The sequence below is a fragment of the Leucopleurus acutus genome (assembly GCF_964270905.1).
Source record: "Leucopleurus acutus genome assembly, chromosome: 14".
Lineage (NCBI taxonomy): Eukaryota > Metazoa > Chordata > Mammalia > Artiodactyla > Delphinidae > Leucopleurus > Leucopleurus acutus.
In genome coordinates this window covers 1235018-1260523 of record NC_139156.1, presented here as the reverse complement: position 1 = coordinate 1260523, position 25506 = coordinate 1235018, and the positions used below count along the sequence as shown (strand labels likewise).

Here is a 25506-nt window from a genome sequence, read left to right as displayed (position 1 = left end):
GGGCAAGAAAATGGGCTGTTATGCAGACATGGGCCAGAAACACAAGTAAAATTCTGCCACTGCTGAGATGCAAGGCCAATGGCTCCCTCCCAGAGAGCCCTGATGTAGAAACACCACGTCCCAGAATAATATCAGCTCCAGCTCCAGCTGCCAGCCGGCTTCTGATCACACAGACCAGCCAGTGCAACGCCACGCGCTCTAGTGGACGCTGCCCCAGGGAGGAGAGCGCCAGCTTCCCGCGGGCTGTGGTGCAGCCCGGCAGCACCTTCATCACCAAGAGGAACTCAAGGCACCACTGCCGAGCCACCTGGCCCGACTTTCCAGATGCAGTGAAATTCCGGAAATGGAAATCCCCAATGTGCCCACCAGGTGGCCTGATGGCAGAAGGGGGGGCCATCCGTGGTCTGAGGTTTCTGGATCCAGAGGAAGCTGTTAGAGCTGGTCTTGGCCTCAGCATCACCCGGCCCTGCCTGGTGGGGGGAAACCTGGGCCCAACAGGACAGGAAGGGCCTGTGTGCTGAGGACCACACCGGCCCAAAAAGGGCGGGAGCCCGCTGCAGCTGCGTGGGGCTGCCACGCAGGAAGGACAGAAAGAAGCCCAGAAAGGGTGCTGCCGACGTCAGTGAAGACGGCCTCAGGACAGTGATTTTTTTCTGAACTTTCTGCATTTTCTAGATCACTTCTTTGTTTTTTAAGATTTATTTATTTACTTAACTTTATTTACTTTTTGGCTGCGTTGGGTCTTCGTTGCTGCGCGCAGGCTTTCTCCAGTTATGGTGAGCGGGGGCTACTCTTCGTTGCAGTGCGCAGGCCTCTCATTGCGGTGGCTTCTCTTGTTGCACGGGCTCTAGGCACACAGGCTTCATTAGTTGTGGCGCACAGGCTCAGTAGTTGTGCCGCATGGGCTTAGTTGCTCCATGGCATGTGGGATCTTCCCAGACCAGGGCTCAAACCCGTGTCCCCTGCATTGGCAGGCAGATTCTTAACCACTGCACCACCAGGGAAGTCCCTTCTAGATCACTTTTTTTTTTTTCCCCCTGCGGTACGTGGGCCTCTCACTGTTGTGGCCTCTCCCGTTGCGGAGCATGGGTTCCGGACACACAGGCTCAGTGGCCATAGCTCACGGGCCCAGCCGCTCCGCGGCATGTGGGATCCTCCTGGACCGGGGCACGAACCCACATCCCCTGCATCGGCAGGCGGACTTCCAACCACTGTGCCACCAGGGAAGCCTTAGATCACTTTTAACATTATTGTTTTGAAAGCCAGTCGAAATTTTCAAAATGAAAATAAGCGAGGGGGTCCTGGGAGAGCTGACAAGAGCTGTGGGATCGCTGGCCAGAGCGCCTTGTGGGCAGTAGAGATTCCTCCTGGCTCTTCCCTTCCGAATGCAGGCTGGCGGGAGGGAGACACTTGTGAGAGCTGGTCTGCGAACGTGACTCTGGGGGGCGTGGTGTTGGGAGTCCGTGGGTCATCCATGGACATACAGTGCCCAGGAGTGGTCACTGCCGTCCTGTGTCTTGCGTGTCACTTGTCATTCAGAGCCATACGGACCTTCGCCAGCTCCCCCCAGACTGCCTCGTCTGTGCTGCGACATCTCCGCGTAGCCTGTCCAGCAGCACAGCTCAGAGGGTGCTCGGTTCAGGAGAGGCCGAGTTGTTTTTGACCACCTGTGACACGGCGGGCTTTGCTCTTCTGGGCTGACCGTGGGAGAAGCTCTGGATCCTGGTGAGGGCTGCGCCTTCTGTGCCCTCTTCCGGGACGCCTCTGCGTCCGTGGCTAAGTCACAAAAGGCTCATTGGTTTATAGTCACATTAAAGTAGGTAGCCATTTAAAGACTTAACTTTCATTTACCAAAGATTATCCCAGATCACATGAACTTGAAAAACATTTGGATTGGTTTCTGTATTTCTGAGAGTTTTAGAGATACTTAATTTATATAAAGGCTTATTTGTCTAGTCCTAGGACTAGACATGACATTCTGTGTCTTCTTTTTCATTTAATCTTCCCATAGGATGAACAAAGAGTGTATTCATAAAAAAGAGGTCATAAAAGGTTTTTCTTTACCTTTTGAGTAATCTGCCTAGAAAACAAAGATTCTGTGTCTTAACCAAACAATTTCCTGGGCTTCGTGTTGCCTTTATCACATCTTTGATTACTTAGAAAAACGGACTCTTCTCAATATCAAAAGAACTAAATTTTCTTTTTCCTCAAGTATATGGCTTCCTATATTTGCCTTTAAAATCTCTGTCACTTCAGAAACTAACACAACATGGTAAAGCAATCATACTCCGATAAGGATGTAAAAAAAAAAATCTTTGTCACTTAGGTTCAATGGCTAAATATTGTTTCATAGTGACCTGCAATCTTATTTAATCGTGTTTTCAACTTTTTGACATTTTTTACAAACTTCCCAAAATCAAATTCAAAATAAAGTCTTTTCGACCTTGAACTAAGTTTGGGATTTTCAAGAGGGCCCCTGGAGAATCTCAAAAGGTTTATTATCTTACCTTATAAAAAGAGAGATATTAAACTAATTAGGCATATTTGATATGTTAAATTACATGGGAAATATTGTCAAATTAAAACGTGATAAATCTTCTCTATATTTGTATGGGTATATGTTACTTATGTATAAGTGTTTCCAAAGTTATACAAAATGGTTAGAAATCTTTCAGTGTCCTCACTCTCTATATAATCAGTCATAATTCCAAGTATTATCTTAAAATACTATATGCCACAGAAATAACCAAATTTCCATGTCAATTGCATCATTTTTGCAATAAACTCATCAGATCTTTGACCATGGCTACTTTTCAACTTCAGTCATTTACACATAGTTACTGTTTTACTCTGATGCTTTCCTGAAAGCTTTTACAATGAACTTCAGACAAAAGTGCTTCATCTTTAAAAAGTTCACGGAAAGAACGCTGACAAGGACCCTGGAAGACAGGTTTCTGGTAACTAAAACCACACCACTGAACCAGATGAGCCTTTCTAAAATCTAGTGGAAAAACTGATGGGTTCATAAAACTACTAATCCAAGATCAAGGAAAACAAGAATTAATTACATGGGACTAAATGAACTCATGAAGATGATTATTATTTTTATGACTTTTTGTTTGAAGCATTGTTGGTTTTTTAATGTTCTGTTTTCCAGGCTTAAGAAATTATTTTTCTCTTTCTCTTTAAAGCAATCTGGAAAAGTATACCTTTGTAAAGAGAACTGAGACATTTATCTTTTCCCTGATCCCTCCAAAATTCAGAAACTCTTATTAAATGTCCTGTTTTCATGAAAAATTATTTACATATAGGGTCAACAGAATATGTTCTCCTTGTAACAGGATTTAATTTAAAACATTGGTTATGTTACCAGACTTCCACTGGAATGTCATATTTTAAAACGATGTACATGGGATCAAGTGGTTCTAGGTATTTTCACCATAAGAATCTTTGCTGCAAGCAGAGACAACTGATTGGCCATAATACGATTCTGCCATAAAAGATAAAATAATAAAAATAAAACAAAGAGAGACATTTAAAAAGACTTAATGAAACATGAAAATTAATAGCAAAATTTTTTAAGGATTTTATTGTAAAAAATAAAAATGCAAGAAAGATTTGAATACATTTAACATGTGTGTGGATTCATGATTATGGTTGTATTTGGGTATAGCTTAGAAAAAGCAATGAAACTTCCTTTCTTAAAAGTCGACCGGCCATTAAGGATTCAAGATTTAATGTTGGATGTAAATTCTTTACGATATAAAAAAATCCGCTTTCTCTCTGGGTTTCCCTGGAAGTAAAATGAACAGACAAGGGACGCTGCTGTTTTGTATCAATATACGGAATGTACATAACTAGTAGGACATATCTGGGCTACACGGAAATGTTCCATCACACGCTCAGCCCTTGTATTTCTCCAAATCATCTCGGCCAGATTCTGTGCCAAATACCCAAATTCTGTCTACATCACGTTCTCCACCATCAAACAGCAAAAAGCTTTCACCACTTTCAAGAAATGTATTCTCATCAGGAATCACGTAATCATTTCTTTCTAGGGAACAGGAGGAGGCTGAGTCTCCTTTCTCTGCCAACTTCCAACAGTGCATAAGATACATTTGGGAAAGATGGCGTGAGACACTGTATCTAAATTAGCTACGGGATTGATAATCAATGCTCTCCAAGACTGTTGTGAATTACTAGCCACCTCTTTGACATCTGCTGTAGTTTGGGAAACTTTTGGTTTTGACGGGTGGCAGGGATGGCTGTGCCCACGAAGAATTTGCCGACTGATATGCTATTTTCAAGTGTAGTTTGCAATCTGGCTTTTACGGCATGGAAACCCAACTGTCAAACCAAACTGTCAACCGGTTATTTTATCTTTTACGGCCAATTAGATGTGCAGGGAAACTGCTTGGGACAAAGATGTTTACAGCGAAAACACCTGACACTCGAATCAGGTCTGACCACAGACCAAGGTGGACCCTGTGGAGCAAAGCTTGTGGAGCAAAGCTTGTGGAGCCCGGGAGGTTGTGGCCTGGCGCCTGGTCTACGGGCTCGTGTCCTCACGAGTGGGTAAAGGTCACTTCTTAGCAGGTCCAGGGATCGCAGGACGTCTGGGGACATCGAGAAGAGAGGAGCGCACCCAAAGTCACGGGTACCGAAGGTACAGCCTGGTGACAAGTTGCTGGCTTGGCTTCTTAGCCTCGAGAGGCTTTTAAAAGTCTCATCTGGAATTCCTTATAAAAGTTCCAGCAAAGCAGACTTAAAAGACCTACATGTTCAATCTACTCTTGCTGCACTGATATCAATAATCAGGCCAAGTTTAATGAAACCAGACTGATTTTGCAAACAAACTAATCTCCCATTATCTCTATTAAGGATGGGGGGGCTTCCCTGGTGGCACAGTGGTTGAGAGTCCGCCTGCCGATGCAGGGGACACGGGTTCGTGCCCCGATCCAGGAAGATCCCACATGCCGCGGAGCGGCTGGGCCCGTGAGCCGTGGCCGCTGAGCCTGCACGTCCGGAGCCTGTGCTCCGCAACAGGAGAGGCCACAGCAGTGAGAGGCCCGCGTACCGCAAAAAATTAGTAATAATAAAATAATAAATAAATAAATGAATGGGGGTGATTGTAGGGACAGAACTCTGTTTCAGTAACAGTACAGCACACCCTGTGGGGTGTCCAACGGCCACGTCTCTTTGTCAGCAATTAACATTTCCAATTTCTCTCCTACCCTTCTGACCTGGAATCACGAGAAATGAAAACTTCCCCTACAAGCTGAAGCTTGACGACTTAGTATAAACTTCAGAGAAATCACACAGGTCACACGTGGACCATCCCCCTGGTGCTGGCTGGGGGCTGCTCAGAGCTCACCCGACGTCATGGCCACGTCCCAACTGCAGCCCAGGAAAAGCAGCGGAACTGCCACCAGCTGCCCTTGCCCCCCCGCATTCCAGGGAGGCACAGAGACTACCCTCCTGGAAGTGCCCGCGGCTGACCACCCTCTGGACTCAGGCCCGGCTGGACAGTTGGCTTTTCCTTTGTTTCCACAGAAGTACCTCCCATTAAATGCTGATCGCTCAGACCATGCAAAGGCCTCCCTTCGGCGCGAAGGCCCTCCAACACCGTCTCCTAAAATGAGACACGACTGCTTAACTAAACCGACCTGTTCTCGGGACTGAGAAACTGGTTCACTGAGACATGGAGCAGTTCACAGCTGTGACTCTTCCCGACGGGGGGTGTTGGGGGGAATCAGGGCGGTGGGACACGCCCTGAAAGGTGCACTCTGGCCACGATCGCCTCCAGCCAACGACCCTCACAGAGCAGCAGGGCGATGGGCACCTGCACCCCCCTTTCCCTCTGCAACCAGGGAATCACCCCATGTGGACGATCTTGTCCTCAGGATGCGAAGTCCAGGCCGGGAGAATTCTGTGCAAGCAGGCCTTGCTGAAGCATTTTTCTCCTCCTTCGGCCTCCCACGGACTCTAGTTACCTTTCCACGTCGCCGCTTTGTCCGACCCACAGCACAGAAACATTCAGGTTTTGCCTCCTCTGGGTCTTCATTTCCTTACGAGGGCTCCAGCGTCATCCAAAACTTATGCTAAACAATGTGTATGCTTTTGAATGTGAACCTACATTAACTGTGTACGCTTTTCTCCCGTTCCTCTGCCTTACGTCACTTTAATTCTCAGGCCCAGCTGAAAACCCTAGGGGAGGAGAGGGGAAACCCGGTCTCCCCTCCAGCCCCAGGAGGGGCCAGCCCACGGCCACCTCCATTCCAGACCATGGGAGAACACACCTCTGTTGTCTGAGGCCGCCCAGTTGTGGTGCCTTGTCACGGCCGTGAGAACATCCTGCTTCCTGCCAGTGTCCGTGACCAGGCCTGCGGGCACTGGCCCGCCCGGCTCCCACTGGCCTCCCCCAGGCACCCTCCCGCCTCCCTGTCCAGGCGGCCCCAGTCCAGCCCACACCCTGAGCTCCTTCACCACCCTGTCCCACCCAGGCCAGGGGGCGCCAGCGCGGCCCCAGCGGCCCAGACCGGCCCCCGGAGGCCCACGGCCGCCAGGCACATTCACGTTTGTTTGAGCCGGTGCTGGGCTTCCCCTTAGAGTCAGTGGCATCCGAACGCTCTCTGGAGGGGCAGCCGAAAAGGGCTTTAGGCCCCCAGCGGCCCAGCTGGAAGAGGCCGAGTGGGCCCGGCCCCTGCGGGCTCCGCAGAGCCCCCGACGGGAGAGGCTCCAATCAGAGGCCGTTTAAAGCGCTGGGGTTTGGTGCAGAGGGACCCCGGCCGCAGCTCACACAGAGCCGCGAAGGGCCAGAAAGCCTCTGGCATTTTATGGGCAGCCTCCAAGGCTGAGAGCATCGGTCCCATGAAACCGTTTCCTCAGATGGAACTGGTCTCGGCTTCTGAGCTGCGTCCTCCCACAATCGACTTAAGACAGACAAAGAAGAAATGGAGTTAGATCTAAGCATGAAAAGGAATAAAGTCTGTAGATCCCAGGGCACCAGGGCAGCCCCGGGCTTTCTGTGTGACATGCCACTGGCCGCAGCAGCGCCTCCAAGGCCTGGAATAGTTGGGGACGAATGGCAGGGTAATTTTCATTTTAACTGAACGCTGTTTACACGTTTGGCAGATTTTTTTTTCCTGGAGCTGACAAGTTGGTCACATAATTCATAGGGAAAGACAATCACGTGAAAATAGCCAAGAAGAAAACATTAAAAGAACAGCAAGGCAGGGACGTGAGCCCTGATCAGGTGTCAGAGTGCGTATATACACCTTCCGTGATAATGTGCGGTCCTACAGCGGAACAGGCAGGCAGGCCAAGGGGCAGGAGGGAAAATCCAGAAATAGACCCAACGGCATAAGGATACTTAGTACATAACAAAGGACACTTAGTACATAACAAAGGCGGCGTCTCAAATTTATGGACAAAATAGACTTTTTATGAAAAAATGGCGTTGGGATAACCGAACAGCTACATAAAGAAAAGATGTAACGTGATCCATTCGTGACACTTTACAAGGCAGAATAAATTCCAAATGCATAATGGGTTTAACATGATCAGGGAAACACAGACATGCTGAAGGAAACAGGATGGGGTCCTCTACAGCTAGAAGGGGGGACGCATCCCTGTGGCCCCAAACCTGAAAGCGACAAGGAAGAAGACCGACAGACACGACTACACACAAGGAAAAACCCACAGAAACGAAGGTGAAGACAAATAATAAACGGGGAAAATATCTGCAACTCACTTAGAAATAAAAGGTTAAGATCGCTAATATAGTGAGGCTTTAAAGATAAGAGAGACCATCAGCCCAGAAGAAAAAGGGACAAAGGATGTGAAACGGTCTCCCAACATTTTAAAAAGATGCTCAACCTTGCCTGTCATAAAAGAAACGTGAGATGCCATTTCTCACCTGTCGGGCTGGTGGAGGCCCAGCCCTGGCAGCAGCCCCGGGCAGGGGCCCAAGGGCGCGCGAGCCCCACGGACGGCTGGCATGTCTGGCGGCATCACACGTGCATTCATCCTGCATCCCACACAGCCCGCTTCTAGGAACCAACCGGAAGACGCGCCGGGTCACGCGTGAGGCCTGACACCCGCGGCCCCGCCTGTGGTCACAAAGCTAGGAAGCAGCCTGACACTCACCAGGAACACATGTGGTGGCAGGACGACGGGCCCCTACAGGCCCATGTCCCAACCCCTGGACGCTGCGGACGTGCCACCTCATGTGGCTAAGGGGACCCTGCCGACGGGGGTACGTGAAGGAGGGTGAGGTGTAGGGGTTGCTCTGCATGATCCAGGTGGGCCCAGAGTAACCACCGGGCCCTTCGAAGGGACAGAGGAGGTGGCAGGGGGGAGGTCAGAGAAGAGGTGACAAAGGAGAGGAGCTCTCAGGAAGGCAGGGCCACAAGCCCAGGAACGTGGCGCCTCTGGAAGCTGGAAAAGGCGGGACACAGGTGCTCCCCCGAACCTGCAGGAGGGCCCCGCCCTGCCCCACTGCAACTCCAGCCCAGGGCTGACCAGTCTCAGACTTCTGACTCCACGACTGTCAGGCGGCGCGTGTGTGTTGCTGCAGCCGTGGGAGCTCGTCAGCATGCCCGCCCCGTGGCAGGCTGTGCGGCTGCAAAGGGCAGGGATCGGGGTGGTTCTGAACGAAGAGCACGCCTTCCAGAAACGCCGTCAAGTCAAAAGCAAAGCGCAGAGAGCGCGTGAACAGCAGGCGACCGGGCACTTAAGAAGCAGGCCATGCGGATATAGTGAAAAGAAACCAATGGAAACAAAAACCAAGCTTTTCCAAAAGGGATATTCAGGGAGGGAGGGAGACGCAGAGGGAGGAGATATGGGGATATATGTATGTGTATAGCTGATTCACTTTGTTATAAAGCAGAAACTAACACACCATTGTAAAGCAATTATACTCCAATAAACATGTTAAAAAAAACAAAGGGATATTTGTAGGAGGAAGGCGGAAACAGGACAGAAGGAACAGCAGTGGAGGCTATACTTTGTCTTACAGATTTTAACCTGACATCATGCAAGTATCTTACATAATCATTAAATTTAACATAAAAGGTAATCCCTAAGAAATGAGAGCAAAGTAAAAAGTAAAAACATAACGTTAATTGCACACCCAGGCCTCCGCCCCCTGGGCTCTCGGGCAGGCTGACCTGGGCCTTTGGTCCCACGGGGACAGGTTGTCAGCTCAGTCCAGGAAACGTTCTCCAGACCCAGTGCCTGCATCTGAGCCTCGGCGGAGACCCCATCCCACCCGAGGGCGCCGCCCCACCCCCCCTCACAATCACAGCTAAAGCTCTACTATTAAAATACCACAAGGCACCATGTGACCAAGCAATCCCACCGCTGGGTGTGCACCCAGGAGAATTAAAAGCAGCGACCCAAACAGGTGTTTGTACACCCAGGTTCACAGCAGCCCGATTCACACTCACCTAGAGACGGAAAGAATCCAATCCATCAGTGGATGAGTAGAGAAGCAAAATGTGCCCGTCCACGTAATGGAATGCTATTCGGCCTCTAAAGGAAGGAGATTCTGACACAGGCTACAACATGGATGTACCTTGAGGACATCAAGCTAAATGAGTTAAGCCGGTGACAATGTGGGATTCCACTTATACACGATACATAGATTAGCTGGATTCATAGAGATAGAAAGTAGATTTGAGGTTGCCAGGGGCTCAGGGAGCGGGTAGGGAGTTAGTGTTTAATGGGGACAGAGCTTCTGTTTGGGGCGATGAGGAAGTTCCCGAGGTGATGACGGCTGTGCACCAGTGTGAATGTGCCTAATGCCACTGAAGTGTATGCTTAAAAGTGGTAAATTTTATGTTATGTGTATTGTACTCTAATTTTTTAAAAAAAGTTAATATCAAGCCAACGTTATGTCCCAACTAATGGAGTCAAGAAACACCATTGCTCGGAGGTCTGGGGGCAGGGCTCTCTGACAATGGGGACAAATCCATGACATCTGCTTGGGCTGCAGCCATGGACTGGCCCTGCCCTGACTGGGCAGTGGGCAGGGGCGGGCAGAGGGGGCGGGCAGCAGGCCGGCTTGCCTTCAACGATGCTGCCCACGGCCCCCCGAGACCACCTGTGTGGTTGCAGTCAAGGGTGTGATGGGAACACGGAGGCTGGGCCAAACGTCCGGGGCACAGCACGCAGGCACAGGCTTCTGAGATCCAGAGCCCAGATCGGCGCCTGGACATCTCAGGAGAAGGGGCTTCGAGCCTGGTCAGGGAGCTGGACGGTGATGGCAAGGTCCAGAGTACAGCCCTCGCCGCCAGCGTAAACACCAGGATCACAGGGCCGAGGACGGGCTGCAGGCAAAGCTGTCTCCAGCAGCCCCGGTGGAGGCTGTGGACAGCCAGGTTCGAGTCCCAGAACCCGACACCTCCACACCCTCGGCCACAGCTGCCCTCTCCTCACGGCGTTTCCACCATAAGGGATGCACGGAACCCCAGGCAGCTCCTCCTGGGTTAACTCAGCAAGATGCCACAGCAGCACTCGGGAGGGCTGATCACTTGCCACCCGCCGAGGTGTTGCCATAGCAATTGCAAGCAAAGGCTTCTCACTCAGATGGCAGCGGGGGGAGGCTGGGCAAGGTGGCGTCACTGGGGTGCCCTGAGAACAGGGTCCGGGAAAAGAGGCAAGGCCGAGGGCCCCCAGGACGGTACTTGTCCCCCCTGCAACCACTCTCTTGCTCTCCCACCCACCCCATCCTCCAGGTCCACCCGAGGGTCCGGGGGGCAGGAGACTCCTCGGATGGCTGGGATCATCTTACTTCTTTCCCCACAAACTGGAGAAACACAAAGCCATGGGCCTGGGCTCTGGCCACTTCATCCCCTGAGGTTGGTGCCTTCCTTCCCTCCCCAAATAATCACCCAACCAGCCCTCCTTCTGCAGGAGCAAGGGGCCAGGGATGAGCATCTCACCCCCAGGTTGGGCCCAGGTGACCAGAAAAGGGTCCCTGGGCCTCACAGCTGGAGAATAGCCCCCATCCCTGCCCTATTTCACAGCGAGTGTCCTGACTTGGAACCCACGGCCTCCTGACAGGCCTGGGCTAGGGGAGGGCAGAGGATGGCCAGGCCCTCCTACCCCAACATTGACTGCGGCAGGCACCCCAGAAGCAGCCCCTGTGTCAGTTCCAGCCCAGCCTTTGTGCAGATGCAGAGAGAGAGGAAAAAGGGGCACCGTGGGGTGGGGGGTATGCAGAGCAGTGGGTGAGAGGAGGCCTGGCCAGTGAGGGCAGGACCCCATCCAGAGTCGAGAAAAGGCCCCGGAGCCAGAGGGGCTGGAATGCAGGACGGAGCCCTGGACGCCCCCGATCACACGCCAAGTCCCGCCCACTGTGCAGAACTCCGCATCCAGGGCCAGGGCCTCTGGGACTCGCCAAGGGATGCCCCGCCCCCGCTCCCAGGAGCCAGTCTTTCCTCCTGCAGGGCTGTGCCCATCAGATGCCTCGACACTCACTTCCTGATGCTGCCCGGTCTGGCTGGCTGCCCACCGTAGGGATGCTCTGCAGACCCCGGTCGAGAGTGGAGACCCACCTCTGCCCCACGGACAGCATCATGGGAGCACATTTAGCCCCCAACGCCCCTGGTTAAGGCAGGACGGGGCCTCACTATTCCTGGCAGGGATGAGCCACAAGCCGGCAAAGCCAGGCCACCACCCTCCGCCCACACCCAGGATCACCCACCTCCTCAGCAGCTGAGGGCAGGCAGAGGGCAATGGGGGTGGAGGGGGTGCAGCGGGCCGGGGCACAGGAGCCACCGTTCCCAGTAAACTGGAAATAAAGCTGGAAAATAAAACATATTCACAGTAACACAGAAGATAATACATAACAGCTGAACATAAAACAACTATAAGAACTATAAGAACTAAAAGAACCATAAGAACAATATATACTAAACGGGACAAAATGTGAAGGATCCCCGGGGGGTAAGATAACAACTTCCCACCCATTTAATCTTGAAATGCAATTCCTACTCAAATTTCAATGAGTTTATTTTTGATCTTGACGAAATTCATTTGAAAGCTCAATTGGAAAAATAACTACACGAGAGCAGCTGACATTTTGGAGGATCATGGGCCGGGCGGCTGTGACGCTCTGAAGGCTTTTGGGGGTTAGAACGAAACGGAGCCCCTGAGTCAGGGCAGAGGCCGCAGAGAGCCAAGGACAGGCAGCAGTTCCCCCTGAGGACAGACAGATGGACGGATGGACAGAGCAGCTGAGCTCGCCAACTGAAAAATGGTAAATTCCAGAGGGAGTGAAGTTCTTTCCCCAAACAGAATATTTTCTTTGTTCTGAGTGTAAAAGTAGTAACGATCGTTGTAAACAAAGGCCAGTGTGAGACAATGTTCCAGGTGGGCGTGGGCAGACGCGATGCCTCCCGAGAACTCAGGGAGGATGCACGGGGCCTGGGGGCCAGAGGAGGAGGGAGGCCAGGCTGGCAGGAAAGGAAGGAGGGAGGGGGAAGAGATGGGGAGGGTGGGCGGGCAGCGATGAAGCACAGGTGTCATCAGAGCAGCTCCCGGGCAAGTTCCATCTGGAGAGACGGGACATTTGATTCTTACCTCTAGCCCACCGCCCCACCGCTGGGAAAAAGGTGGGGAAGCCACAGGCGTTCCCTCTAAAAGTAGAAATACACCTTCCGTGTCCTCAGGTAACCAGAGCCCTAGGGAAAGTCCAGGCTTTCGGGAGGAGCCGTGTGGCCAGAGAAGGGCCATGTGACACTGCCCACTGACACAGCAGACCGGGGCCCAGCCCCAGGGGTCAGCGTGGCCCCGGAAGCTGCCGCCACCCTGTGCACACGTGCGCCCCCTCAACAGAGCCTGTCCCAGAGGGGCCCCGGGGGCTGCGCCCCTGCACTGGGCTGCAAACACCACTGATCAAGAGGGTCAGGGGCTCGGAGCAAACGCCCATTGACAGGTCCTGCAGTAATCCTGTGACAGTGCAGCGTGGAGCTGGAATTCAATTTCCTGTGCAAATCAAACCTGGCTGGCAGTGCTGGCGGGGAGGCCCCACTGCACGCGTGCACACACACACACACACACGCACGCACACACACACACGGCGGGGCGGTGGATGGTGGCGTTTGAGGGCTAGGCCATCACCAACACCCACAAAATATAGGCCGATCTTCTCCAAGTCTTAATTATTCCACCGAAACGATCTGCCTTGGAATAAACTGCAGCCACGTCGTCCAGCTGGACGGAACTTCGCGAGACCCCAGCTGAGGTGGGAGCTCATGCCCATCACACCTGAAAAGCACCCTCATTCCCAGGAGCCGCTGAGTACAGGCCCCGGGCTGGGCAGCTGGAGGCCGGGGGAGCCGGAAGGACTGCCTGGGACCTTCCAGTTCCTTTGAGGGCCCCAGACAAGGAGGCAGAACCTTGCTCCCCAGGCCCCCTCCCTAGCAGGGACCCCATAAGTCCCAGGCGCCAGGGACCCGTGGCCATGCACGTGGAGGGCAGGGCAGCCCCGAGCCGAGGGGCCCAGAGGGCAGCCACACGCCAGGCTCACCTGGGCCGCAGCCGGGGAGACAGGTGCCCAGGAGGGGGACGCACACCCCAGGGTGGCCCCAGGAAAGGTCAAAGCAAGGGTGCCACAGCCCACAGGTTGGGCCCCAGGGCAGGCGGTGAGGCCACAGCTGGAGGAGTCAAGGGCGGGGAGGTGGCCCTGCCCTCCGCCCAGGGGGCCCGCTGCCCGTTGCACAGTCCCCACGTGGCCCCGGGGAAGCCCAGGACTCTGCTCCAGGCCCCGCTGGGCACTCACTGCGTGCTGAGGCGCCGCTGAGCTCCACGAGAGCTGTGTCCGTGTCAGCTCAGGGCCCAGGGCTGGGGGCTTCTCAGAGCCCAGGATTGAAGGGAAGCAGGGGCTGTGAACGGGGCGGGGTAGGGCCTCAACCCCGGCGGACCCACAGCTGGCAGGAGGGGGCAGGGGCGTGTGTGGGAGAAAGAAACTTGAGGGCGGCCTGTGTGGATGTAACAATGCAGGGCAGCCCTGCCTCACCCTGAGGGTGGGCTCCTTTCAAGGAAGTTTCTAGGGCACAAGGAGGGCCTGCCTTGGGGTGAGGCAGGAGACGCCCCAGCACAGGATGCTTATAAGGGCCCCCCCGACCACGGGACCCTTCAGTCCTGTGGCTGGAGCCGCCCTGGTGTTCAGGAACTGAGCAGAGACTAAGCCATGAGCAATTCCAGAGGAACAGGCCTCTGGGAGTTTGGTTCTTAATGAGCCAGACCCGGAACCTGGGGCAGAGGCAGGCAGGACCCCACAGGCCAGCCCCAGCGGGTAGGCGGGCTGTGCGCTGGAGGCGGCAGAGGTGGCGGTCTGGGACCTATAGCTTGGTCCACAGGGCTGGTGCCCCCAACACTGACCCAGGAGCTGGTCTGAGGTTCCCCAGGGCAGCCTCGGGCCTGGGGCAGGGAGGGAAGTAGAGAAGGGGGCAGGGAGCGGGGTCGGAGCTGGGGAGGAAGGGAAAGGGGAGGAGAGGCTGGCTGGGAAGGGCCCCCAAAGGCAAAGGTCTGAGCCCGGAGCCCCACCTGCCGGGCTCCCCACTCCACGCACCCCTGTGAATGAACCCTGTCTTCGACCCCCGCCAGCTGCTGCTTCTGCTGGGAAAAGACTCAGCTATGCCAGCAAATGCTCTGTGCAGGCAGGGGCAGTGAGGTCAAGGTAGGGACTGCCCAGCTCACGGGGACTGCAGCGCCCCGGGGCCCCTGCCCACCTTCTGCTTGTAACGGATCGCTGTGGAGCCCTATAGCCCACGCCCCAACTACAGTGAGTGGGGCAGGGCAGGAGCACGTGGTCACACCAGCCAATCAGAGGGCTGCCCCGGGCCATCTCAGGCCAGGGCGGGAGGACAGCAGCCTCGTCTCTCTGGCCGTGGAGCTCGGAGGTCATCCAGAGCTGAGCCGGAGAGAGAGGGCCCGGGTGGGCAGAGACCATGAGCACTGACAGGAGCCCAGCCCAGCTCAGCTGCCTCGGGGGCCTTCCCCACCCTGCTGACATTAGCTCTTATCTGTCACCCCTTTCCGCTCTCTTGAATTAAGCGTGTGTCACCTGCAGTCTGAGATTCTGGGTACGACACACAATGCCTGGCCGAGGGCTGCCACGAGCATCGCGGTGGAGGTCCACAGTCCCACTACACCTGCCCCTCCCCCAAGGAGGCCCGCCGCCGGGGGCTCACATCTGCACAGACACGGTCGTGGGAAGCCTCGCAGCTGCCAGCGCCGCGTGCGCACGGGCATGGGGGCGGCGGGAAGTGTCCTGTCAGCAGTATCACTCCGGCCCGGCCTCTGCTCTGAGGATGGTCCCAGCCTCCTCGTGGGGTCAGCTGGCCATGACGTCCCCAAAGGCTGGCGGACAGAGCCCAGTCCACCCCCAGGCTAGTGGGGGCTGTGTTCTCCCCACTCATGGCTGCTGGGCCGGACCACCACCAGCTTCCGCTCTGCCTTGAAGAACAAAGCTCTCTACGCTGGGATACGGTTTCTCCAAGAACTGGGAACTTGGGAGGGGCTGGGGGGTGTTAGCTGGGTGCAGGATTTCATTTCACAGGTTGGAGACGGCGGGGTGACGGCTGCACGACAGTGGGGATGTTCTTAATGCCACTGAGCTGGGCAGTTAAACATGGTTCAGATGGTACCTTCCACGTGCTGTGTAATTTACCACCGTAAAAAACTGGAAACAAACCAAACACAACATCCAGTCTGTGTCCAAGGCCCACATGCAGCCAATCTGGGTAATCCATTCCCGGAGCCACTGCCCTGAAGGGTGGAGCCACCTTGCTGGGGGCAGACGGGTCACGTCACACACACCGACCACTGTGCCTCTGTGCATGGGGGGCGGGGCCGCTGAACATTCACACCCACTTGGCCGAGGGGGCTTCCCCAGCAGTTCGTAAAGCCGGTCTTCACTGGGCGTCCGGGCATGGCTGAGCCAGCGCACACCCTCTGAAATAAGGCCACGTGTAAACGGGTGCGCACGCGGGTGTGCACGCGGCCCCGCCGTGCACGCTGGAGCTGGCTCAGCTCCTCACTCTCTCTCCTCATGGGGTCACCACCAAGCCACCGAGAGCAGCGGAAGGACCAGAGCCCACATTCCAGACACATAACCGCACCTGGCAACGGCAACCGCGGCCCAGAGACCCCTGGAGGCCTAACTAGGGAGCAGGAAGCAGCCCTCCAATTACACCGTAACCTGCGTCTGAAGATACAACCCTGGCAGTACCCCACACTTCCTCCTGTCACCCCACTCTGAAGAGCCCCATTCCTGGGACCCTGTGGCCAGCTGGATTTTCAGAGCCGAGAACGGCAGGAGGAGCCAGAATCCTGGGGTCCTGCAGATACTGCAGAGCGGGCGGGCTGCCCAGCTGTGCACCTGAAGGGAGGACAAGCCCCTCGCAGGGGTGCAGGGGGCCCAGCCTGGGGGGCGATGGGGGTGGGGACAGGGCAATGCACCGCCCACCCCAGTCAGTCTTCGCCCCAAGAGCTTCCCTCCCCGGCCCATGTTCCAGTCATCTGTATGACACCCACGTCTCCCTGTATAAGCCATCCTTCCCAAACCCAGTCTCAGCTGGTGTCCTCCCCCCCGGGGGGGGGCACCTTCCCCTAAGCCCCACCCTGCCTGCCCCCCTCGCCTCCCACATGCCGGTGCTCCGGTGGGAGAAGCCAGGTGGCGGAGACTGTCTCAGGCGCCACCAGCGTCTGACAAGCTCACCGACCAAGGACCTCATCTTTGGATCGACCATCTTTGCACAATCAACAAAAGGCCCAGGTCCATCAGTCACCTCCTGACTCCGAGAGACGTTAAAAATGCTCTCTCCCTAATGCATACAGCATTTCAATGGATTTGTGCAAAGGGGCTAATCTGCTCTGGCTATAATTACCCCAGGCCTGGTAACCTAAGGCAGCACTCGCTGTGATACAATGAGATGGAGATAATTAACAGCATTCAAATACCCTGGTAGCCTGCGCTGGTGGCACAGCAATCCCTTTAAAAGGCGTACAGGGCTCACAGAGACGGCGTCCAGACAGCTGTGTGGGGCGTGGGGCGCAAAGGCCTCATCTGTCAAGCCCTCTGAGCTGAAAAGAAACTGTCCATTGAGAAGGGATTCACTGCAACAGGCCTGGCAAGGCAGAGTCCCGGGAGCTAATTTTAACCTTTGCAGAGCGCTCCTTAAGCCTCTTTGAGTTGTAATTACCCCCCATCTCTAGGCAGGACAAGGCGACAACCAGGAAGTCAGATCTGGCCAAGAGAAACTGAAGCAAAGTGGAGAATGGGCTCCGGGGCTCTCTCTGGAGAAGTGCAGCGTGGCCGCCCACCCTGGGTCCTGCCCCTGCCTGACCTGGAGGAACGGGCACAGGTGAAGCCTGGCCTCTGGGCTCCAGCTGCAGCAATGGTGTCCGAGCGTCGCTGTGGCTCCAGACACCAGGCATCAGCTAAACCAGGAGCGGCTTCTATGTGAAACGCTTCCCTCTCAGACCTCGAGCCGGCTCTGTTCCTAAGGAAAGCTGTTCTGCTGCAACATGGGCCTTGGTACGGAGAGTGAGGGTGTCAGGGTCTCGGCCCTGGAAGAGCCCGGGGGCCGCGCCATCTGCACCCTCAGCTCCTGGCCGAGCTACTAGACCCCCAAAGACCTGGGCTAAGAAACCCTAGCAGCGGTGAGCCCGGCCGGCAGTCCACCCCGCGGCCCCACCATCACCGGCCTGCTTGACCGGAAGCACACCCACACCCTCCACCCACAGACCCAGCTGGGGCCGGCCTCGCTCACACCCTTGTCCAGCCTCGGCCCCCTGCCGGCTGGCCTTACCTTGCCGAAGCTGCCCTTCCCAATGGCACGGAGAATCTGGAAGTGGTCCAAGTTCACTGCAGAGAGAACAGAGGGATGCCAGGTGAGGTGGCAGAAAGGCCCTGTGCCTGCCATGAGCCCCCCCCCCCGCTGGAGCAGTCCCCGAGTGCCCCTACGCTGCGGGAAGCCCCCCACACTGCAGGGCGGCCCTGCAGCCCTTCGGCGGCCCACCTCCCCCAGGGTCTGGCGCTGCAGGGCGGGCCCGAGCCGAGGCAGAGGGGGCCTCCTGGGGGCTGTGCAGCCCCTCTTGCCGGACTCACTGTGGGGTGAGGCCAGGCCACACTGCCCACACATGGGACACGATCAGACAGGGCAGCTCAGCTCAGCCCCAGGCACCCCGCAGCCCCCCAGTGAAAGCGGCCCCCAACCTGCAAAGACCCATAAATAAGTGGCCCGCCCTCTGAGTCTCGGCGGGGGGCTGTGCCCTGTGGGCATCTCTGGACCAGCTTGAGGGGAGCCTGCAAGGGCCCCGGGATGGATAATGGGGCCGTCCACAGCCTGAGCGAAACCACTCGACGCCTTATTTCTACCGACTTTCTTCACAGAATCAGATAACGAGCCCCACCCCAAGGAAACCGCAGCTCTTCTAACTGTCACAGCCCTGCTGAAGGACGCTCCCGCCTCCGTGCACCAGCCTGCCAGCGTGAAGCCCCGCGGAGGGGAGGGGGCGTGGACAGCTTTCCGGGGCTCCCACTTCTGTTTCCAACCTGACGCGCTCTCTGCAAACACGCCACGGGGGTTCACGACGTCCACGCAGGTTTCCCCTCATACTGCTCGGGGGATCGGGTCTCTACCCAGGCCCGGGCCAGCCTGGCCTGTGTGCCCGCAGGTCTGTGCCCCCCAGGTCTCAAACCCCCAGGTCTGTGCCCCCGGGTCTGTGCCCCCAAGGTCTCTACCCCCCAGGTCTCAAACCCCCAGGTCTGTGCCCCCGGGTCTGTGCCCCCCGGTCTGTGCCCCCAAGGTCTCTACCCCCCAGGTCTCTACCCCCCAGGTCTCTGCCCCCCAGGTCTGTACCCCCCAGGTCTGTGCCCCCCAGGTCTCTACCCCCCAGGTCTGTGCCCCCCGGTCTGTGCCCCCCAGGTCTGTGCCCCCCAGGTCTCAAACCCCCCAGCTCTGTGCCCCCGGGTCTGTGCCCCCCACATCTATGCCCCCAGGTTCATGTGCCCCCAGGTCCATGTGCCCCCCAGGTCCATGTGCCCCCAGGTCCATGTGCCCCCCAGGTCTCTACCCCCCATGTTTGTGCCCCCCAAGGTCAGTGCACCCCCAGGTCTGTGCCCCTAGGTCTATGTTCCCAGTCTGTAGCCCCCAGGTCAATGCTCCCCAGGTCTCTACCCACCAGGTCTCGCCCAGGTCTGTGCCCCCAGGTCCATGCGCCCCCAGGTCTGTGACCCACCAGCTGTCTGGGGTGGTGACCAGGTGTGGGAGGCTGGAGGCACACGGGTCCATGGGGCACAGACCTGGGGGGCATGGTCCGTGAAGAGGCCGCCCCAGGCTGCCCCCGCCTCCCTGTCCCCAGCGCCCCCCCAGCTCAGAGGTTGCCTCCTGAAGCCGCTCCAATACTCAGGCACCGTGGCCTCTGTCCATGCGGTCCTGTGCTCCCCACTGCACCCAACACAGTCAGAGAGCCTTGTCCGTTCCGCCACCTTGTTACAGCGCAGCCTCGCTCCCCAGGGAAGACCTCACTACGCTCCGTGGCTGCCTCGCACGCTGGGGCTGCTCAGGCCGTCAGAGAAGCCCCAGAGACCCTGCTGCCCGCAGCCCCCACTGCCGACGTCTCCGCAGACGGTACAGGAGAGCCGGTCTCTGGCGGTGCCTGTGTGCGTGTGTGTGCGTGTGCATGTGTGTATGTGTGTGCACGTGCGCGTGTGCATGTGTGCATGTGCTTGTGGGTGGGGCGAAAGTGAGGAAGGAGGGGGCCCAGCACGAGACCCCAGCACGGCACCTCCTCCGGAGCTGAGCGTCTTCGCCCGCCAGTGGGGCTCACCCCTCCCGTCTGGGGATGGAGCCTGGCACCCAGGGGTGACAAAGGCGCCGGGAACGGCACGGCAGGAGGACGCTGCCCCGTGTGAGCAGTGGCAGGGCCGCGTGCTGGCGGACACCGCAGGGGTGCCTCTAAGCCGCGTACTTGTCAACCTGCACTAGCACAGCCGGGCTGACCAGGCAACCCCAGCACCAGCTCCCACAGCCAGAGAGGTGGATGGCGGGGCAACCCCAGCCCTCGTAGGGACAGTGTCCCCGTGCCAACCTGGGACTGGCCCCTGCCACTGGCACCCGTGTGACCTCCGGGTCTGAGGAGGCCCTCGTGGGCAGCGGGGAGAGGATGGGGCATCGGGAGCACGGGGCTGTGGCTGCCGTGCAGTGGGGAGACGGGCTCTGCTGGGTGGCTCGGGCCCAGGGACTGCCCCCCCCCGACCCAGTCTCCTCCAAGGCCCGGCCTGTTGCTGCCTGGGGGCCCCTGGGTTTCTTCTCCCTTGTCGGAAGCACAGGAGGCCCACACGCCCACGTGCCCGAGGTCGGCGCAGCCCTGGCTGCTCCCACACAGAGCAGAGGACGAGGGCTGTGTCCCAGGCCCAGCCCAGGGACCACCGGAGGGCCTGCGGGGGCCGTCCTGCGGCGCCCTGCGGGCAGGAGGTCCAGCCCAGCGGCCCGGGCGCAGAAGCTACGCCTTCCTGCGGGGCAGCGGCCTGAGCAGACCCCCGAGCACGGGCGCCCCCGGCCCGTGAGCTGGCAGGGTGCTCAGCAAGGGAACCACCATTTTTAGGGAAAAGCGCAAATGCCAGACTTTCACTTTTTCAGGACAGGAAAGATGGGAACGCAGCTGCATTGAGAGGTCAGAAGCACAGGGACGCCCACGTCCCTCCCTGTAGAGGAGCTTAAACGGCTGAATGGATGGCTCCTCTCCTCCCAAGAGACGTCAGGAGGCTAAGGGCGCCGAGCCAGGCCGCGGGGGGAGCCCGGCCTGCGGTCTGCGCTGGGCGGCCCACGGTGCCGGCCCTGTGTTTTTGACACAAGTATCCCCACTTCCTAAGACACCGGCAGGGCGGCCGCGAGACGGCAGACAGTGCAGCGGGCGGTCAGGGAAGCCGCTTGCAGAAGACGCGGGTGGGACAGGACCCCAGGCGTGCCTGCCAGGCATCTCGAGAGCAGTGAGGCCGGGTCCCTGGGCAGGCCCCGGGCTGGGCAGGGTGCACATGGCAGCAGACCAGAAGCCACGAGCAAGGAACATGCCAGTGACCCTGCCCGGAGGCGTGGCCGGCCTGGACCCCTCCAGGTGAGCCGCAAGCCCACCTGGCTAACCAGGGTCACTCTGCCCTCCAGTGACCGGGGGCTGCTCAGGAGACCCAAGGACCACTGCTCCACTCTGATGCCCACGCCCAGCCTACCCCCGCCCACCTGCTGGGGCAGGGAGCGCCTGGCGGTGCCCACTGCACACAGCGGCTCACACCCCCTCCCGAGACCCCGCCCCATAGCCCTCCAGGTGGAACCCGAGACCCCCTGCGGCTCTGGGCCCCTTCTTCCACCCCACGCCTGCTTCTGGCCACACACAGCGCTCTGGATGCACTCCGGGGAGGACCGGCACCTCCCACGAATGCCCCCCACCTACCCCTCCACCCCCCCACCTCCCCACCCCCACCCACCACCCCACCCACCCCCACACGCACACCCACACCCCCACACCCACACCCACACCCCCGCCCACACCCCCCTGGCCCAGTGCCGATGCTTTCAGCCCCGCCTCCGGCTCTTGTCCGGGCCTTCCAAGGACGCGGGAACAAAGGAAACCCACTGACCAAGATCTCTCAGAACGGTGGTGGACAGGTTTGCCGACAGCGATACTGTCATTAGGAGGATGTAGTGGGAGCGGCGCTGCAAACACCACCGTCACACAGACGTCTGCGGGCGTCACTGATAAAGCGTGTCAAGTTCCCCCAACACTGAATCTGGGCGCATCTCACCAATGAGAGGAGGGGGCTGGGCTGCCAGAGCCCCGAGGAACACAAGGAGACGTGTGCGTGTGCACGGGGCAGGGGTCCCAGGGCAGACAGGGGTCGGGGGACACTGTGCTCGTCCACTTTCCTCCCAGCTTCCCGGCCACTGCACAGGGGTCAGAGCCACTGCCAGGCAAAGCCAACTCCCGCTGTCAGCGACTCAGGGAGGGGCTGGGGCCCCGGGGACCGAGTAACGGTCCACCAAGACTCCAACATGATCGACGCCGCTGTGGGACGCTGCAGCACACCCTCCCCTGTGTCCGACACCCCGTGGGTCATAACACAGGGAAAAGGAAAAGGTAATTCTGACCCCGACACGCCTCTGCCGGGAGCCTAAGTCCTGCACAAAGGAAACTTGTCTGCATGGGGTCCACAAGGAGACCACGGGGCCCCGCCCCACGGGCACCAGCACAGACTCCTCTTGGGGCGGATAAATATTGTAAAACAAGGGTTTTGAGAGTATTTATTCTTCAAGGAAGGCTTTTATTTGCAGAGTTAGCCATCGGAAGCACAGCCGTTGCTAGGAAAATAGGTCATCTTGACCCAGTCGACAGCATGAGTGGAGGGAGGCTTTCATTCTATTTCACAAGGGATGAGGCGCCAACACCAGCCCCCTGCCCTGCCCATGGCCTCGGGGGGGCCGCCCCAGGTCCTCTCGGCGCCCTGGCTTGGGTCAGGGTCACGGGCCTGAGCCCAGTGGTCACGAGCCGCTTTCCTCGACACCTGTCTCAGTGCTAAACCCAGGAGCCCAGACAGAGCTCTGTCCCCCCCAGGGAGTCTTCAGCCGTGTTCCCAGACTGGATGTTTCTCATCCAACCTCAGGGCTTCCCCAGGAGACCACCACCCCCAGGGAAAAGTCAAGGAGCTCTCTTCCAGAAGCACGGTCAACAGGCTGATGGCTCTGTTTCCAGGGGGACTAACAAGTCGTCCCTGGCTCACGTCCCGCTGACCCTTTGCTGTCCAGACACAGGAGCCCTGGCACTGTCACGGGCGGCTGCACCATCGGTCCTGCCAATGGCTGGGAGGGGACAGGCCACAGGCTCATGGGCAAAGGGGGTGGAGGGAGAAGAGGGGGCCGCTGCTCCCGGAGCACCTGTGTGAAGCGGCAGAGAAGGCCAAATGCTGGCTCTTGTGCAGTGGCCCCAGGACCCCAAGAGAAAAGGCAAGGCAATGTCTGAACACTCTCCCTGAAGACAAAACTATCTGCCCTTCGTGTGCGCCTGGCCCAGCCTTCTTCCCATCCAAGGAGAGGGACGCCCGGCACTGAGCACCGTCAGGGTCCAGCACTCGGGTCGGCGCCCACCCCCATGGGCAGAGGGCCCCTCCCGACAGGCCACCATGGGCAGCAGCGTCCTGCTCAGACTCCAGGTGCGGAAGGCAGTCCTTCCATAAGCTGGAGCTCTTCTTAAAACAGACAGAAAGCTGCCCCCAACCAGGAAGGCAAGACAGAAGATGGGCCCTGGAGAGTGAGAACAGATGGGCTGCGGAGCCGTGAGGCATGGCTATGGTTACCGGTGAGGATGCAGGAGCCCAGGGGTGGACGCTCCCCACAGGCCTGGAGGGGAAGCCCTACTCCCGACCCCTCACCCCCGCGTCCTAACATCTCGGGGCCTGAGACGACGTGCGGAGAAGCCACAGCCAGAGGGCAGCCCCTGGCCCGGGCTGGACCCAGAACCCAGACCAGGCCTGCCCCTTCCCAGCCTGCCCTCGGAGCTCCCTCACCCTCGAGAGATCCCCACAGCAAAAGTGGGGATTATGTGCAAAGCTGTAACACACACACCGTGGAAATTCATGCCAAAGTTGAGATTGGATTTTGTCAGACATCCTATGACCCGAAAAGCCCTCCAAGAAAATCATCCTTGTTCCTGCAGAGCTGTACGGCCACAGTGCAGCTCTCGCCCGGCCCGCACAGCCTGGCACAGGCCCACCCTGCCTCCTGGGGCACCCGGCCAGCCCTCCTGTGTACACAGACACCTGCGCACACAGGGGAGCCGGTCAGCGGACGGTCACTTCAGAGACACGCCGAGGCCTTGATCCGCTCACCACCACTTGTCCTCCAAGGCCGCAGGTCTGCAGGGACCAAGACCCAACAGGCCGAGAGCAGCGGGCCAGGAGGGGGCCCTCTGCGGAGGCCCCAGGGTCATCATCGTGTTTACTGCTCAGAGCAACCAGGCAATGAGGATGGGTGTTCCCCGAGCGTCCAGCAGACCCCAGTGAGGGACCACAGAAGAGAGGGACGGAATTCTCCACCTGCCGGCTCCACCCTGCGTGGGACCCTGCGACCAGGGGTTTCCTTGGCTCCCAGGGACGTCTCGAGAACCCTGGGCGGGAGGGTGAAACTCGGGGAGAGGGGAATAGGGCATTTGCTCTGGCCTGGGCTCTAGACTCCCGAGAAGTGGGGCAGGCAACCTCGAGGTCGTTCCTGGGCACCTGGCAACGGCCGAGCATCACGTGCGCTGCCCACTAGCGTGGGGGGACCCGTCAGGCACCCCCAGCCACTCTCCACCGTCCTGTATCAGGACAAGCAGCAGACCCTGTGGACAGGGGACAGGTCTCTGTGCCTGAGTCCGCCTCCCGTGGCCCTGGCATCCATCCTGGATCTGCCCCTCGGTGGGGGAGGGGAGGGTGGGGCAGCTTCTCAGCACCCCTCCCCTGCATGGGCCGGCCCTTCCCTCCGTCCGAGACACGCCCGCACCCACTCCGGTCTGGTCACCCTGCTCCCTTCAGACCCTTCTCCAGGAAGCCTCTGCAGGCCCCTCGAAGGGCTCACGGCCCGCCCCGTGCCTCCTGCCCGTCTGTGTCCCCCCAGCCCGTCGGGGGCGCCCAGAGCAGCCCTGCACCTTCCACCACCGCTGCCCCTTCCCAGCACAACACCCGGCCTGAGGGCGGGAGCAACGCCCTCGCCCTGTCCTTTCTGAGAAGCGGACTCGGCCAGGATGTAGCAGCGGCCGAGAGACAGCAGAGGCCTCTGGGGGCCCTGGGCTCTGGAACAATCTGGCTTCTGGTGCCCAGGGACGGCTGGGAACCCAGGGGGCCCTGCGTGGCTGGGCCAGAGACCAGCAGGCTGCAGCCAGATCAATAAAGTGTCTCCGGCCGGCTGGGCCCAGCTCTACCGGGACCTGTGGGGAGGTTGCCCGGGACAGACAGCGCCTCCACCTGCCGGCAGGGGGGGTGGCGGGGGCAGCCACGCCTCCCCCCAGGCTGCTGCCTGAGGCCTGCTGCTGGCCGTCTCCCGCCATCCCCGGGTGCTCACCCCCAGCCCCCCAGTACCACCAGCAGGACAGACCTCCAGGACCCCAAGGCCACGGGGCCCCCTCACCAGCCAGGGAACCTGCCCAGGGGCTCCCAGTCCAGACATGCAGACAGACAGGACCGCACCGGGACCGGGCACTGGGAGGAGGCGTCCCGGCTCAGGTGTCGGGTGGGGGAAGGGATGGGGGAGAAACAGCCCCGGGGAGCCGCCGAGCCCCGAACCCGAGGCGGGTTTGCCTGTGCCAGGCATGCTGACCCCCTATCCGGACACGAGCCCACCCCACTCTCTGGGCGCCCCTCCCTCCTCAGCACTGCTGCGAGGCCCCAGCACACGTGAGCCCCGAATTCGGGGTATGTGCCTCCCGGGCGCTGGGGGCCAGTACTGGGAGCACAGCAACGGA

The 25506-nt window shown here is 58.4% G+C and overlaps 1 protein-coding gene across 1 annotated transcript in view; it reads right to left on the bottom strand.

Annotated features, from left to right (window-relative positions):
- The window catches only part of STK32C (serine/threonine kinase 32C), a gene marked incomplete at both ends in the record, with an annotated part of 80645 nt that overhangs the window by 17592 nt on the left and 37547 nt on the right, over positions 1 to 25506 (bottom strand). The window contains one exon of the mRNA XM_082854608.1: positions 17826 to 17881. Within this exon, the coding sequence (XP_082710734.1) occupies positions 17826 to 17881 (56 nt within the window). The remainder of the gene's footprint in view (positions 1 to 17825; positions 17882 to 25506) is intronic.